The 17,234-nt window shown below is 38.0% G+C and overlaps 2 protein-coding genes across 2 annotated transcripts in view; both read left to right on the top strand.

Moving 5' to 3' along the window:
- LOC103043084 (uncharacterized) overlaps positions 1-11,553 on the top strand; it is a 90,612-nt gene extending 79,059 nt beyond the window's left edge. The window contains 6 exon segments of the mRNA XM_049466505.1: positions 10,306-10,431; positions 10,514-10,684; positions 10,808-10,912; positions 10,992-11,087; positions 11,202-11,333; positions 11,442-11,553. Coding sequence (XP_049322462.1) covers positions 10,306-10,431; positions 10,514-10,684; positions 10,808-10,912; positions 10,992-11,087; positions 11,202-11,333; positions 11,442-11,456 — 645 coding nt within the window. The 3' untranslated portion in view covers positions 11,457-11,553.
- LOC103033442 (myosin heavy chain, fast skeletal muscle-like) lies at positions 203-7,504 on the top strand. The gene is made up of 27 exons (XM_049473415.1): positions 203-235; positions 334-371; positions 1,364-1,582; positions 1,675-1,818; positions 1,938-2,094; positions 2,266-2,293; positions 2,383-2,491; positions 2,582-2,674; positions 2,771-2,834; positions 2,936-3,034; positions 3,124-3,227; positions 3,308-3,446; positions 3,559-3,677; positions 3,767-3,916; positions 3,998-4,168; positions 4,269-4,569; positions 4,665-4,732; positions 4,812-4,899; positions 5,012-5,129; positions 5,229-5,352; positions 5,440-5,576; positions 5,685-5,940; positions 6,037-6,279; positions 6,384-6,560; positions 6,643-6,788; positions 6,893-6,983; positions 7,076-7,504. The coding sequence occupies exons 3-27, from the start codon at positions 1,376-1,378 to the stop codon at positions 7,487-7,489; spliced, it is 3,747 nt and encodes a 1,248-aa protein (XP_049329372.1). The 5' UTR covers positions 203-235; positions 334-371; positions 1,364-1,375; the 3' UTR covers positions 7,490-7,504.
- Positions 11,554-17,234: the final 5,681 nt, after the last annotated feature.

Genomic DNA, 17,234 nt, shown 5'->3' with positions numbered 1-17,234 from the left:
GAATACATTAAGCAGATTTTCTGTAACCTAAATCAATGCCAATTTAACAAAAAATTTGTCATTAGCAGTAAGGCAGCTAATATTTCTGCTAGTGACTGTAGATGGCTGAGACTTAAAATAAATCAAAAGGTTTGAACTTTCCTTTAATGGATTCTGCTTAGCGTGCACAACAATCTCAATATAAGCCTGACTGGGGCTGCAGCAGTTGCAGAGGAGAACTGAGAACCTGCCTGTGGTAAGATGTTGTGCTGCCTCTGACTGAAATCAACTGGTATTGTACTCTTTTTTTACTTTTACATAGAGTAATTGTGAAATGTTCATGTTCTTTTTCAGGTCTGTAAAGATTTCCTCTGGTCCCTGGCGAGAAGAAAGTGAGTCATGTTTGGGTTAACTTCTTTTTTAGCTCCACTTTTCATACCTTATTATCCTCATTTCACCTTTTTAAATCAATTATCAGGGCCCCACAGGACCCCCACAGAGCAGGTATTATTTGGGTGGTGGTGAGGTATTACTGTGGGTTGTGCCGATATAAGAGGATCACACAGAGTTTTTAAACATCTTATGTTACTGGTGGTCAGAGAATAAACCACTAGCAGTATCCTGTAAGCAGCATCCTGTAAACACTGATGAATAACCAGAGTATGACTAACACAAACTGTGCAGCATCAAATGTGCTTTTGTCTCTGACTTCTACACGGTGAAGTAGCTAGGTAAAAGTGTCTAATAGAGTGGACAGTGAGTAGACACAGTGTTCAAAAAATCCAGCAGCACTGCTGTCTGATCCACACATACCAGCACAACACTCACTAACAAACACCGTGTCACTGCAGTGCTGAGAGTGACCCATCACCCAAATAATACCTGTCTATCTATTTGTGGTGGTCCTGTGGTCCTGTGGGATCCCGATCATTCAAGAATGGGGTGAAAGGATGATCATAAATATGCAGAGAAAAAGAAGGACTACAGTCAGAAATTATAAAACTACAAATTGCTTGTAGTTAGTGGAGCAGGACATTTTAAAATAATTACATTTCAGGACCTGGAATAAAAGGCAGCTAAATACATACCACTTTAAAAACTAAACAATAATAAGGGCAAGCAATATTTTGAGAAGAAGAAATTGAAGAAATTGTTCTAGAATGATAAGTATTGATAAGTCAAGTGAGATGTAAATATAGTAACATCTAAGACAAAAAGTATGAATAAATCAAGTGAGATGTAAATAAGACAACATACTGAATTATCTATAACTATCCGTTAACACAGGTAAAGAGAAGCAGCTGTGAAATATAGAGAATGTAGCTTTATGTTGGGTTTTACTGTTACAAACCTTGCAAGTAAAATACTTATATTCTCTTTTTAGCAAGCCGCCACCATGAGTACAGACGCGGAGATGGCCGTTTACGGCAAAGCTGCCATCTACCTCCGAAAGCCTGAGAAGGAGAGAATTGAGGCTCAAAGCAAGCCCTTTGATGCAAAGACCGCCTGCTATGTAGCTGATGTAAAAGAGCTGTACCTTAAGGGTACAATCAAGAGCAGAGATGGCGGCAAAGTCGTTGTTGAAGTTCTTGACACCAAGGAGGTGAGCATTATTGCAAAAATGTATGATATTTTATCATAGATATATTATAGATATAAAACAAAACTAACTTTACCTTATTTTTTCTCTAACAGGAGAGAACAGTTAAGGAGGATGATGTCAGCCCCATGAATCCTCCTAAGTTCGACAAGATTGAGGACATGGCCATGATGACCCATCTCAATGAAGCCTCTGTGCTTTATAACCTCAAAGAGCGTTATGCAGCATGGATGATCTACGTAAGTAATAAATATCATGACTGCACAGTCATTTATATTTCTGTAATTAAGTGTGGTTCAAAGATGTACAAAACCATGTCGACTATTCATAAAAAACAATCTCTTCATATCTGCCTCAGACCTACTCAGGACTGTTCTGCGCGACTGTGAACCCCTACAAGTGGCTTCCAGTGTATGACGCAGAAGTGGTGGCTGCCTACAGAGGCAAAAAGCGCATGGAGGCCCCACCCCACATCTTCTCTGTCTCTGACAATGCCTACCAGTTCATGCTTACTGGTAAGATATGAAGAAAATAAATGAAGGAAACTGTTTATCCCTGCTGTTGGAACAAACCTCTCATGTACATTAATGTTGTTTCGCATTTCATTACATAATGTTATAACATTGACAACAATGATTGTATGTGTTCAAAAAAACATGACTCATTATTATATTTTTATCTTACAGACAGAGAGAACCAGTCTGTCCTGATTACGTAAGTATTTAAAGGATATGAATATTTGCACCTCCTTCAATTATATTGCATTAAAGGCTAAAGACTAATTATCATTTATTCTAAACCAGTGGAGAATCCGGTGCTGGAAAGACTGTGAACACCAAGCGTGTCATCCAGTACTTTGCTACAGTTGCAGTACAAGGTGACAAGAAGAAGGAATCTTCCAGCAAAATGCAGGTAAAATATGAATCCAAACTAAAAAACTTATCTGCAAGATTGTCAAACTTTAAAACACTGATTTAAATGATACATTATTGTGTGCTGCAGGGATCTCTTGAGGACCAGATCATTGCTGCTAACCCATTGCTTGAGGCCTATGGTAATGCCAAGACTGTGAGAAATGACAACTCCTCTCGTTTCGTAAGTTATTCACTTCAACAGAATTCACTTTGACAAAAATATTGTGGTGTAGTGCTGTTCCCAGTCTACAACTTGACTTGTTTTCTACTTGAAAAGGGTAAATTCATCAGAATCCACTTTGGCACAACTGGCAAACTGGCCAGTGCTGATATTGAGACCTGTAAGTTGATTAACAGTTCATTTATTTTTTTAAGAAATTGTGGAATTCTATGATTCTGCTTGTTACAAATTTAAAATAACATTTAATGATTGTCTGAACAGATCTTCTGGAGAAGTCTAGAGTATCATTCCAGCTTTCAGATGAGAGAGGCTACCACATCTTCTACCAGATGATGACCAACCATAAACCTGAGCTGATTGGTAAGAAACTCTACAGAAACAACAAACCTTATCTTTTTCAGACGCAAAATATTTAAGAACCTGTTTAACGTAAACATGTTGTGCTGCAGAAATGACCCTCATCACCACCAACCCCTATGACTTCCCCATGTGCAGTCAGGGTCAAATCACAGTGGCCAGCATTGATGACAAAGAAGAGCTGATTGCCACAGACGTAAGAGACTCTTCAAAACTACAGTGAATGAGATTTTCCAATATTTCACATCAATTACAATGTTGATCTTTACTGTTTAGACTGCCATTGACATTCTGGGCTTTAGTAATGATGAGAAGATGAGCATCTACAAATTTACTGGAGCTGTTCTCCATCATGGCAACATGAAGTTCAAGCAAAAGCAGCGTGAGGAGCAGGCTGAGCCTGATGGCACAGAGGGTGAGACTTACCATCGAAAAGTTATAGTTTAATGTGCAGATTCTCTGCTTATTAAGCACAAATAAAACTGATCACAGTTTCTGACTGTATACATGTTTGCTACTCTTGACAGATGCTGACAAAGTCGCTTATCTTCTGGGCTTGAACTCAGCTGATATGCTGAAGGCCTTGTGCTACCCTAGAGTGAAGGTCGGAAATGAGTTTGTCACAAAGGGACAGACCGTGCCACAGGTAAGATTTTTATTTAATGCAAAATATTTATAGACAACTTTAACCCTTTCTTGAAATATAATAATATTTTTAATATATTCTACTTGTAGGTGTACAATGCTGTCAACGCCTTGGCCAAATCCATCTATGAGAGAATGTTCTTGTGGATGGTTATTCGTATCAACCAGATGTTGGATACAAAACAACAAAGAAATTTCTTCATTGGTGTGCTGGATATTGCTGGATTTGAAATCTTTGATGTAAGTGTTTCCACTGATCACAAGCAAAATTTTACCCAAACATGCTGAATACTGACTCATCCCTATCTTGTATACCTTTAGTTCAACAGCATGGAGCAGCTGTGCATCAACTTCACCAATGAGAAACTGCAACAGTTCTTCAACCACCACATGTTCGTCCTGGAGCAAGAAGAGTACAAGAAGGAGGGCATTATCTGGGAGTTCATTGACTTCGGCATGGACTTGGCCTCTTGCATTGAGCTCATTGAGAAAGTGAGTAGAAAATATACTTTCATACTCAGTATCTGATTAATACAATAGCTAACCTTTAATTTCAGCAGAAGAAATATTAACTTGTATTTTCTTAAAACAGCCCATGGGTATCTTTTCCATCCTTGAAGAGGAGTGCATGTTCCCCAAGGCAACAGACACCAGCTTCAAGAACAAGCTGTATGATCAGCATCTTGGAAAGTGTAATGCTTTCCAGAAGCCCAAGCCTGCCAAAGGCAAGGCTGAAGCCCACTTCTCCCTGGTTCACTATGCTGGTACTGTGGACTACAACATTTCTGGCTGGCTGGATAAAAACAAGGACCCACTGAACGAGTCTGTTTTGCAGCTGTACCAGAAGTCTGCAGTGAAACTGCTCGCCACCCTCTACCCACCTGTTGTTGAAGGTAACAGCATTTTTAAATATATCTATGTAACTATGTAACTTGTCTACTTTTTAGCTTGAAATCATAAATATTGTTTAATTAACTGTTTTAAACAGAGCCTAAGGGAGGCAAGGGAGGCAAGAAGAAGGGTGGTTCCATGCAGACTGTGTCCTCACAGTTCAGGGTACGTTACATTTGTAGGTCAATAACATCCATGCATTTCTCTATAAGGAATGAATGGCAATAATTTCTCTACTCCACAGGAGAACTTGGGCAAGCTGATGACCAACTTGAGGAGCACACATCCTCACTTTGTGCGTTGCCTGATTCCCAATGAGTCTAAGACTCCAGGTAAAAATTATTATTTCCCTCTCAGTTGGAAAATTTCAAATTGGTTATTGTTTATAAATAGATATTGATTCATCATTTATTTCTTCTACCATCATGTTGTTCTATTTGTCAGGTCTTATGGAGAACTTCCTGGTTATCCACCAGCTGAGATGTAACGGTGTCCTGGAAGGTATCAGAATCTGCAGAAAGGGATTCCCCAGCAGAATCCTTTATGGTGACTTCAAGCAGAGGTAGAAGAAAGAAAATTGAAATATATTTATAATATAAATAATATATAATATTTGGGTGTATTCACACCAAACAACTGAAACCTTTTTATGTTTTTACAGATACAAAGTGCTGAATGCCAGTGTCATCCCTGAGGGTCAGTTTATTGACAACAAGAAGGCCTCTGAGAAGCTTCTGGGGTCCATTGATATCGACCATGACCAGTACAGATTTGGACACACAAAGGTAATTATTTACCAAACAAGAGATCAATACTAGTTGGACTCACTCAAACAGAAAACTCAGGCTAATCTTTTCTGTTCTTTGTGTCAGGTGTTCTTCAAGGCTGGTCTGCTGGGTACTCTTGAGGAGATGCGTGATGAGAAACTGGCTTCTCTGGTCACAATGACTCAGGCTCTTTGTCGTGGTTACCTCATGAGAAGAGAATATGTGAAGATGACAGAGAGGAGGTATTTACAAAATATTTAAAATTAATAAAAGAAAAACAAGGAATTTATACTGTTATACTGTTACCATTTGGTAGAGCAGTGGGAGAATTAACTTTTTTATTCCTTCAGGGACTCCATTTACACCATCCAGTACAACATCCGCTCATTCATGAATGTCAAACACTGGCCATGGATGAAGGTGTACTACAAGATCAAGCCTCTGCTGAAGAGTGCTGAGACTGAGAAGGAGCTGGCCACCATGAAGGAGGATTTCACAAAATGCAAGGAAGATCTGGCCAAGGCTGAGGCCAAAAAGAAGGAGCTTGAGGAGAAAATGGTGTCTCTGCTGCAAGAGAAGAATGATCTGCAGCTTCAAGTGGCATCCGTCAGTATTATTTTGACATAAAAACAATCCAAACCCATTCAAATATATAACATACATAGCATTTCTATTTTGAATTAATTATTTTCCAATAAACAGGAATCTGAGAATCTGTCTGATGCTGAGGAGAGATGTGAGGGTCTGATTAAGAGCAAAATCCAGCTTGAGGCTAAACTCAAAGAGACCACTGAGAGACTGGAGGATGAGGAAGAAATCAATGCTGAGCTGACTGCCAAGAAGAGGAAACTGGAGGATGAGTGCTCAGAGCTCAAGAAGGACATTGATGACTTGGAGCTGACCTTGGCTAAAGTGGAGAAAGAGAAACATGCCACTGAAAACAAGGTCAGAACTGTTTACAAGACAGAAAGGAAATAAAGTGTTCTCAAATCTTATATTATATTGTCTCATTTCCTAACAATATGTTAAATGTGTTAACAAAAATGTAGGTGAAGAACCTCACTGAGGAGATGGCAGCTCAAGATGAGAGCATTGCTAAACTCACCAAGGAGAAGAAAGCCCTTCAAGAGGCACATCAGCAGACTCTTGATGACCTTCAGGCAGAGGAAGACAAAGTCAACACTCTGACAAAGTCCAAGACTAAGCTTGAGCAACAAGTGGATGATGTGAGTTACATGACCCAATCATGGAACTGGATTACTTACAAAATAATTCTGGATAATCTAAACAAGCATTGTGTTTCTACAGCTGGAGGGTTCTCTGGAGCAAGAGAAGAAGCTCCGCATGGACCTGGAGAGAGCCAAGAGAAAGCTTGAGGGTGATCTGAAACTGGCTCAGGAATCCATCATGGACCTGGAGAATGACAAGCAGCAGTCTGAGGAGAAGATAAAGAAGTACTTTTAACCATACAAATAAAAACAAAACTATTATATATTACAACTGTTACAATAATATTGTCTGTCCATGTTATTATACAAATATTGTTTCATTTTCTCAGGAAAGACTTTGAAATCAGCCAGCTTCTTAGCAAGATTGAAGATGAGCAATCTCTGGGTGCTCAGCTTCAGAAGAAGATTAAGGAACTTCAGGTATTTATTGCTTTCTCTTTATGATAGAGGCAAAGTGTCCAAATATAACATAATATATTGTTTTAATACACTGTGTTATTATTCACTGTTAGGCCCGCATTGAGGAGCTGGAGGAAGAGATTGAGGCTGAACGTGCTGCTCGTGCCAAGGTTGAGAAACAGAGAGCTGATCTGTCCAGGGAACTTGAGGAGATCAGTGAGAGGCTTGAGGAAGCTGGAGGAGCAACTGCTGCTCAGATTGAGATGAACAAGAAGCGCGAGGCTGAGTTCCAGAAGCTGCGTCGTGATCTTGAAGAGTCCACTCTGCAGCATGAAGCCACTGCTGCTGCTCTCCGCAAAAAGCAGGCCGACAGCGTTGCTGAGCTTGGAGAACAAATCGACAACCTGCAGCGCGTCAAGCAGAAGCTCGAGAAAGAAAAGAGTGAATACAAAATGGAGATTGATGATCTCTCCAGCAACATGGAAGCTGTTGCTAAGGCCAAGGCATGTGTTCCAAGAAAAAACTAAATTAATACATAAATAATAAATAATACATAAATGTTTATGTATATGCTGGCATCAAAATAGTAATATTTGTTAATTACAGGCAAATCTTGAGAAGATGTGCAGAACCCTTGAGGATCAGCTCAGTGAAATCAAGACCAAAAATGATGAGAATGTTCGCCAAATCAATGACATCGGTGCTCAGAAGGCTAGGCTCCAGACTGAGAACGGTAACTCAGAATTGCATTACGCTTACAGCACTTAGTGACATTTTTTTTTTAATTAGCATTTTTTCACTAACCTTTATCCACAAACCCAATTATTCTTTTGTACAGAAAATGCTCATAACTGTTTGATAATCAAAAATATTTTCCAATGTGTGCAGGTGAGTTTGGGCGCCAGCTGGAGGAGAAGGAATCTTTGGTTTCTCAGCTGACCAGAGGAAAACAGGCCTTTACTCAGCAAATTGAGGAGCTTAAGAGGCAGATTGAGGAAGAGGTTAAGGTAAAGGAAAACATAAATTAACACCAATCATTTATAAAAGGGTTTTTCAGCACATGCTCTCTTTTTATCTGTACTGTAAATGACAGTAAATGACTTCCATTTTTGTCCGAAGTTAGTAGTAAGATGGTATTTCTCTTCATTCTTTTTATTCTGACTAGCTAAAAAGGTTTGAAACCATGTTAAATTCTCACTTCATCAGCTGACTTTTTTTTACCATGTTCTTCAAATCAATAATAAAACATAGCATTAAATCACTGTAAATTTGACGTTCTTAAATTTGGACATCTGTTTTGTTTGTTTCACAGGCAAAGAATGCCCTGGCCCATGGAGTGCAGTCTGCTCGTCATGACTGTGACCTTCTGAGGGAGCAGTTTGAGGAGGAGCAGGAAGCAAAGGCTGAGCTTCAGCGTTCAATGTCTAAGGCCAACAGCGAGGTTGCCCAGTGGAGATCTAAATATGAAACTGATGCCATCCAGCGCACTGAGGAGCTTGAGGAGGCAAAGTAGGAACAAAGGCTCTTCATGATATGAATAGCTTTCACAATGAAAATATCAATAAGTCACAAATTAAAAACTATTATGAAATATAATTTAAATAGGAAGAAGCTGGCACAGCGCCTGCAGGAGGCTGAGGAACAAATTGAGGCTGTGAACTCCAAGTGTGCCTCTCTGGAGAAAACCAAGCAGAGACTCCAGGGTGAGGTGGAGGACCTCATGATTGATGTGGAGAGAGCCAATGCTTTGGCTGCAAACCTTGACAAGAAGCAGAGGAACTTTGACAAGGTAAATGGTCTGAATATTTGATTTAATCATAAACAATCTTAATCACGCAAAAGTATAATTTCTCTGGTGTCTGTTTACTGGGCTTTATTGTGAATTGAGCATTATGTCTCCACAAACAGGTCTTGGCAGAATGGAAGCAGAAGTTTGAGGAGGGTCAGGCAGAGCTGGAGGGAGCCCAGAAGGAGGCTCGTGGCCTGAGCACTGAACTCTTCAAGATGAAGAACTCTTATGAGGAAGCTCTTGACCAACTGGAGACCCTCAAGAGAGAGAACAAGAATCTGCAACGTATGTAACAACAGTACAAGAATAACTCTTGATACAGTTTTAACAACAAGACTTTTTAATGAACATTAATCAAAATATTAATCAAAATTAATCAAAATACAATGTTTCTTTTGTTACAGAGGAGATCTCAGATCTGACTGAACAGATTGGTGAGACTGGAAAGAGCATTCATGAGCTGGAGAAGGCCAAGAAGACAGTGGAGACTGAGAAAGCAGAGATTCAGACTGCCCTGGAAGAGGCAGAGGTAGAATTCAATATACTTTACTTTTCAGTTGGTTTACAGTCTACAGTTTATGCAGCCAATTGTTCTCATGAAACATTTATTCGTTTTTTTACAGGGCACTCTGGAGCATGAGGAGTCCAAGATTCTCCGTGTCCAGCTTGAGCTCAACCAGGTCAAGGGTGAAGTTGACAGGAAGCTTGCAGAGAAGGATGAGGAGATGGAGCAGATCAAGAGGAACAGCCAGAGAGTGATTGAATCCATGCAGAGCACTCTGGACTCTGAGGTCAGAAGCAGGAATGATGCTTTGAGAATCAAGAAGAAGATGGAAGGAGATCTCAATGAGATGGAAATTCAGCTGAGCCACGCCAATCGCCAAGCATCCGAGGCCCAGAAACAACTGAGGAATGTGCAGGGACAACTGAAGGTATTTTTTTATGAAAGCATATATTATTACTATTTAACAACAATCCCTTTGAATATCTCCAGATTTAACCAAGAGTTTTTCTGTTCATATTTGTTTTTTTTCCCCAATTACACATTCTCACCAAAATGTTATAGACTGTCATTTTAAAAAACAGAATTAATCCATCCTCTTAGTTGGAGAGGTGTTAATATCATGGAATTATGCACATATGTTCCTCCAGTTAGAACAGATTCAAAGAGTTTTAGCAAATCCATTCACAGAATTTCCATATAGCGTCAGGCTTGTTAGATACTCAATTTAAAGCAATATTTAATAGGCCATTTTTATTCAAAATCTTAGGATGCCCAGCTGCACCTTGATGATGCTGTGAGGGGACAAGAAGACATGAAGGAACAGGTGGCCATGGTGGAGCGCAGGAACACTCTGATGTTGGCTGAGATTGAGGAGCTCAGAGCTGCCCTGGAGCAGACAGAGAGAGGTCGCAAGGTGGCCGAGCAAGAGCTGGTGGATGCCAGTGAGCGCGTTGCACTGCTCCACTCTCAGGTATTACAACACTCTTATTATACAACTGAAAAATGTACCTAATTTTATTAGAACAACTAATAATGACTGTTTCTTTCAGAACACAAGTCTGCTGAACACCAAGAAGAAGCTTGAGGCTGACCTTGTTCAAGTCCAAGGTGAGGTGGATGACACTGTGCAGGAAGCAAGAAATGCAGAGGATAAGGCCAAGAAAGCCATTACTGATGTAAGTGCATACCTTAATGTTGTCAATGGTTTTGATTTAAAGTTTACTGCAAAATCTAATCTCATGTTGTTTGATTAATCAGGCTGCAATGATGGCAGAAGAGCTCAAGAAGGAGCAGGACACCAGTGCTCACCTGGAGAGGATGAAGAAGAACCTGGAGGTCACAGTGAAAGACCTACAGCACCGCCTGGATGAGGCTGAGAATCTGGCCATGAAGGGTGGAAAGAAACAACTCCAGAAACTTGAGTCCAGGGTAAGTTCTAATTGGAGGCAAAGATTTACTCAATGCTCAGTCTTTGACATACAGAGAGGGAGTAGTTAATATCGGAAATATTCTTGAAGAGATGAAGAGGTTTTTACATTTGTACTCATACAGGTGCGTGAGCTGGAAGCTGAAGTTGAGGCTGAACAGAGGCGTGGAGTCGATGCTGTTAAGGGTGTCCGCAAATACGAGAGAAGAGTGAAGGAACTCACTTACCAGGTACAAAATCTTCCCAAGTAAAGTAACGAGGATAGTGTTCACAGTAATAAATGTAAACTAATAGCTGTATGATTTGTAGACTGAGGAGGACAAGAAGAATCTCACCAGGCTGCAGGATCTGGTTGACAAGCTGCAGCTGAAGGTCAAGGCTTACAAGAGACAAGCTGAGGAAGCTGTAAGTCAAATTTCTTTAAGCATTTTGATCCTGCACATAATGCCTTGGCTAAAATATGCAAAACATTACATAAATCTCACATACATATTTTGCTTCTTTCTACAACCTGTACAGGAGGAACAAGCCAATGGTCACCTGTCCAAGCTCAGAAAGGCCCAGCATGACCTGGAGGAGGCTGAAGAGCGTGCTGACATTGCTGAGTCTCAGGTTAACAAGCTCAGAGCCAAGAGCAGAGATGCTGGAAAGGTCAGTAGATAATTTATTGTTAATTAAAACACAATATTTCCTCAATATTAACAACATTTGTAATGCTTGTTTTCTTTTCTTTTTGTTGTCTTTTGTCCTCTCCCCTAGGCCAAAGAAGAGTAAATGTCAAAGGCATGATTCTGCTCTGGCCATAAATTATGATCATGCAACAGAAGTTGTTTTTTCAGTAAATTAAATAAAACTGTATATAACAGAACAACTCATTTGTGCAGAAATCACTCATTCATTAAATGTGGCATGCAGTGCTTTTCTTTATTTACAGTGAAAAAATAATATTAAAGAAATTTGTCTCTTATAAATTACAACCTGAAAAAAAGAAAATAGTTAAAAGCAAGAGTCTTAAGGGTCTCAGTGTGGGTGTTTTGATCTGCATACGAGACCGATCACTGTATTTATAGCTGCCAAAACAAATTTGACATTGTTTAAAGGTAATCTATTATTGAGGAATTTTACTCAACATGAATTAGAAATGGTAATGCAATTTTCTTAAAAAGGTATGGAAATTTCAAAGCTTTATGAATACTCTCCTTAACCTTTGTCCCAACAATTAGCAGCCATTAACTCCTGAATTGATAATGCTTTAAGCTTGAGTTGCAGCCAGTGGCATGGGAAAGGTTTCACTGGTAGAGGGGAGAAATTCTGGAAGCAAATATAACACCATTTGTAAAAATCTGATGGTAAAAAGAGAATGTTTCAGTAGCGGGATAATAATCCCCAAAAAAACATACAATCCAAAATTCACAAAAGATGACCTCAAAAGGTGCAAGCTAAAGGATTTACCATGGCCCTCATAGCCCTCAAAACTAAACATTATTGACAATTTGTGGAAAGACCTCATTTGTGGAAAGACCTCTCGCAGTGCATGCGAGAAGGCCCTGAAATGTCACAAAACTTAAAGACTTTTTAAAGAATTTCTCCAAATACATCAATACAACAAGTAAGAAACAAGAAAGTTTCTTACTATTTCATTACTCCATTCCAAGTCTGTATTCCACCTAAATCTTGTTTGTTGCTGCAATATTCACACAATTACACTAGTTCCACCCTAAATGCTGCCACTATATTCTAGTCAAGAGGCTTTTATTGTCGTAACATTCCATAAATTCAAGTGTTATAGTTATTCCGCCTTAAATTCTACATCTGCATTGTTAATTGTGCTCATGTTAGCATAAATCTAGAACTTAAATGCAGGAAACTCTTTTTTTAAATGCAAAAAAAAACAAACAAAAAAAAAAAAACACCAAACAGATTATCACAATGGAAAAAAAAATCTTCTAAAAAATATTGAATAAATGTCATTTTAAATTTTATACCATTTGGAAATCAGGTAATTCACACACATTTACTTAGCTATTGAAAGAGACATTAACCTGGGGCTGTTCTAACAGTTAATTACCTCTGAATGTGACTAAGGCCACGTCCACATGAATCCAGATATTTTTTTAAACAAAGATTTTTGTTTGCATTTTGCCCTGCCGTCCAGACAAAAAATGTCTTTCTGCCTGTGGAGCCGTGTGGACAGGGTAAACACGGTCTTATGAAAACGCTAATGTTACAAAGTGACTCTGACTTTTGCGATTTGTGGATTAATAATATGCATACAGCTTAATTAATTTTACACTTACATTAGAAAGCATAGCGGAGGTGCCAAAAAAAGCTGTGTTTATTTATTTTAATTCCTCCTGTTCAATTGTTAGTTCTTTTCTCCAACATTTGTTTTAATGTTATTTTGTAGGAGGTATGATCACTCTCTACTGGGATGGCATGTTCAATTTAGCGTTTTTGAGTGGCAGTGCTTTTCTGTGTGGATGGTGATATTTTAGAAAATATGGCATTTTTGGCAAATTAAAAAAAAAATCCAGGTGTATGTGGATGCGGCCTAATTGAAAATAGACTATCTTAATAATTAGATAATTAAGGCAAGCAGAACAAAGAAAAAGTTGAGCCATTTTACTTCTCTCTTTCTCAAGTAACAGATTTCAAAGGATCTTAATAAGTTTGAATAGAACCTGTTAACACATTTCCACTGGAAGTCCAATTTTAAAATAAAAATGTGGAAGCAAATACTTATGTTTAATCCCTCTCTTACAAAAGTGTGAGTTTTCAGATTGTAACCTAAACAAAGGACAGACTTCAGTATAAATCCTTTTCATTCGATTTTTCAACCAACCATTAATTTTTAAAAATATTGTGTTCTTCACTGGAAAAATCTAAATGGTTCAACTGGTCAGTAACTTTGAGGATCATAGATGGCCTACTTGAAATTGAGCCATCCTTTTTATTGGTGTGCCATTACATGCCAGCTAGACTTTCACAACTTTGCTTAGTACTATTTATATCACCTGTGGCATTTACAAACTTGTGCCAGTAACGCGTGGAGTGAATGTGTACTATGGCATTTACAGTGACACACATTATAGTGAATCTTCAAGTGATTTATTGCTGCCTGAAGTGATTCTGGAAGGGATTACACTACCATTTGTATTTGTTTATCTACACCAACTCCACCTCCACCCCCTACACAAGACTAGGTGCACATGTAAAATGATTACATATATGAAATGTTGCAAATACTAAATAAGAAGTAAATAATAAAATCATTTGAAGGGGGGGGTGAACTAAGTTAACTGTTAAATAATCAAATTTCAAAGATCAGTGTTCTAGGCAGTACATTAAATCTATATTTTTTATAAAGTTACTAAATTAACAACACTGCAAGGTCACAGGGCATGCTATAAAAATGTACTGGGTATTTGTATATTTCTGTCTGGTTATTTTGTTTCATTTTATTAGGTTTTTCTGAATATAGCACAAATAAGAAGGTTTTCAATCCACCTAGTTTAAAAAAAAAAATTAAACGCAAAAAAAAAAAAATCTTCTTAAAAATATTGAATAAATGTAATTTTAATTTTATACCATTTGGAAATCAGGTAATTCACACATTTACTTAGCTATTCAAAGAGACATTAACCTGGGGCTGTCCTAACAGTTAATTACCACTGAATGTGACTAAGGCCATGTCCACATGAATCCAGATATTTTTTTTAAACAATGGTTTTGGTTGCATTTTGGCCTGCTGTCCAGACAAAAAATGCATTTTAAACAAAAAAATTTAAAACGCAAAAAAACAAAACAAAACAAAAAAAACACCAAACAGATTATCACAATGGGAAAAAATGAATATGGCTAAAGACATAGTACAAAAAAGATTTCACTGACACAACAACGTATTTTGAGTATGGTGAATTAGTTAGTAAAAAGCATTTTCAAATAACATGAACTACTATCAAGTTATTTTTCAATTAACTGCACATAAATTGAAATGGCCTCTTTTTTATAATTAAACATAATATAATATTATTATTATTATATATTATATTTTTTAAATACATTTGTAGCCTAACATTAAGAATCATTTGTAGCATTTCATTAGAAAAGCTAACCGTTGGCTCATTAGCATGCTAAAAATATCAGCTTAGTTAACCAGTTACTGATATTACAGTAGTCATAACAGCATATTTTAGATTTAAGGTTAATGTAAAATATAAATGCTAATACAATTAGCCATCACCATAGATAATAACAATATCTGAAAGTTTACTGAGCTTCAAATCAGCATACTAGCTTGCTGGCTAGGTCACATTAGCTTGGTTAGCTAGATAGGTAGCTAACTACTGATCAGTCTATCTTTCCCTTTCTCTCTCCCCTGTTTAACTGGTTAAGCCTTATGTCTCAAATCCAATAAATTCTTAAATTATAAAAGCAGCTGTGGGTCATAAAAGTGTTTTAGTGTTTGTAGTGTTAGCTAACAACATCAGTGTCAGAGTTAAGAAAAGTTTGGTTAGTTGGCTGGCTGGCTGCCTGCCTACACCAACCAGAGACCATCAATCAACACAACTTAAACCACCAAAGCAAACCAAACCAACTATTTTGGTCAATGGCTATAATACTCACCTTAATGTTTTTTTTTATGATTTGGTCACAATAGAGTGTGTGTTTGGTGTGAATAGGAGCAGACCTGTCCGGATGGGTGGGAGAATTCCAATGAATTTTTTTATTCTTATTGCTTGACATATACACAATGATGGGCTATTGTTTCATTTATTCCACTACCTTATATATAAATGTCCTGCTTGCATTTAGGCAATGGTGATTTACTTATTAGTCTTCATAGGTACCGGAGACTAAAAACGACCACGGATGGTTCAATTATGACATGCATGACATTCTGAATTCAAAACTCGTGTAATAAAATGGCTCTGCACTGCTCTCCCAGAATTGCCTGGTGCATATCGTTGCTGTTTAAAGGGTAGCTAACCCCCTGATTTTAGCTGACTCCCCCTCAGCTCAAAAAAAAAGCAAAAAAATGGGAGGAGTAGTTTGGGTGGGGCACTGAGTGATGTATGGGTTTAGGGGCAGGGCAGGAGGATCAGCTGATTGGGCTGAGCAGTGTGCCTCTCTTAGCGGTGAAGCCAACCAACATTTCTAACAGCACTATAAAGGGAAAGCTTAACACATTTAAAGGAGAATGCTACATGTCAATCTGTTACATCAGATATTAGTGAGGGAGAAAGGGAGACCCATTCTACCCAACCAGAAACAGTAATGACAATTTAGTTTAACCATTAAATCAGGATAAGCAAACAGGTTTAACCCATGCTTTTAAGAAATTAAATTGAGATGGATTATTGTCTTCCCTGCTGCAAACTGGTTAAACCGGTTAACTGGTTAGGCCGGATAGCTCTTAAATTAGCAAGCTCTTGACCAGCATAGGGTACGTACTTTTGTTTGAGTCTGGTAGCTTAGCTGGTCTGAAGTGTGACCATTGTGACCAACATAAACAAGCTAAACAACCAGTATGTCCAGCATTATAAAGTTGGTTGACCAACATGAAAAGCATGACCACGCTTACCAGCACAAGGTTTTTTGCTTAGGTGCTTATTCACGTCCAGCTATCAGCAAAACGGGTCAGATTTTAAGCAACATGTATGGTCATAATACTGATATACAGTCATGTTGACAGTGTGCAGCTTCATTTTTAAAGGGTGCTGTAAATCTCACTTAGCTCTTAGGTTAGAGTGGAGTCCCCTGTAGCTTGAGGCATGCTTGATATTTCACACCCCTCCCTTTCCCTGGCCGCTGTGGCCATGTAATGTAACTTAAGACGCTGTTGGGTGTATTTTTGGCATTAGTACAGTTGCTCACACTGTGTTCACTCAATCAGCAAATTATTTAGTGCTACACAGCTCGTTGTGCTCTTATAATTCCAGTGCCAGTCCTTACATCAGTCATTTGGCATAATGTTCCTGTTTTTTTTTTTTTAACCACAGCATGACAAGATAAAACTTGAAACTTGAAACAAAGTTCCCCATCCTTATGAATGACTGTTATACTTCAACAACTGAAAATATAACCATGAAATGAAACTATACATACATGATTCTTTTCATGATTTTATTAATTTTACCAAATTTTTATTTTATTATTATTTTAAGCACCCTTGTGTCCCATGCCCTAAACTAACATATAATTTGTCAAAGCAATAGACTACTGAAATCATGTGGTCATTTTGTAGTCCACTCTTTGTTGTAATATTCAGAACCCCTTACATTTTGCTTTGTGTACATTTTTCTACTGTACAGAACATTTCAGTTCTCTGAAAATCACTATTATCATCCTACAATATCCAAGACACATTGTCACAGTGTCATTGTTACTGTGACAGAGCTACAGATAATACTAAGGTATTGTAAATAAAAATATTTTTATATTTATATTCTACACTCATATGAATAGCTGAATTTGTAAATAGATGAGCCAGCAATGCTTGCACATTGACACACAGGCTTCTTGTTACTTATGCAAAAATAATATTTAGTT

The sequence above is a fragment of the Astyanax mexicanus genome, chromosome 1 (assembly GCF_023375975.1).
Source record: "Astyanax mexicanus isolate ESR-SI-001 chromosome 1, AstMex3_surface, whole genome shotgun sequence".
Classification (NCBI taxonomy): Eukaryota; Metazoa; Chordata; class Actinopteri; order Characiformes; family Acestrorhamphidae; genus Astyanax; species Astyanax mexicanus.
This window is presented reverse-complemented; position numbering and strand designations above follow the sequence as displayed.

What these genes read in the sequence shown, in the direction of transcription:
- LOC103033442 (XM_049473415.1), top strand. Translation starts at nt 1,376, where the DNA reads ATGAGTACAGACGCGGAGATGGCCGTTTACGGCAAAGCTGCCATCTAC. An exon ending in CTGGATTTGAAATCTTTGAT is followed by an intron (nt 3,917 to 3,997) that starts GTAAGTGTTTCC and finishes GTATACCTTTAG; the next exon opens with TTCAACAGCATGGAGCAGCT. An exon ending in CTACCCACCTGTTGTTGAAG is followed by an intron (nt 4,570 to 4,664) that starts GTAACAGCATTT and finishes TGTTTTAAACAG; the next exon opens with AGCCTAAGGGAGGCAAGGGA.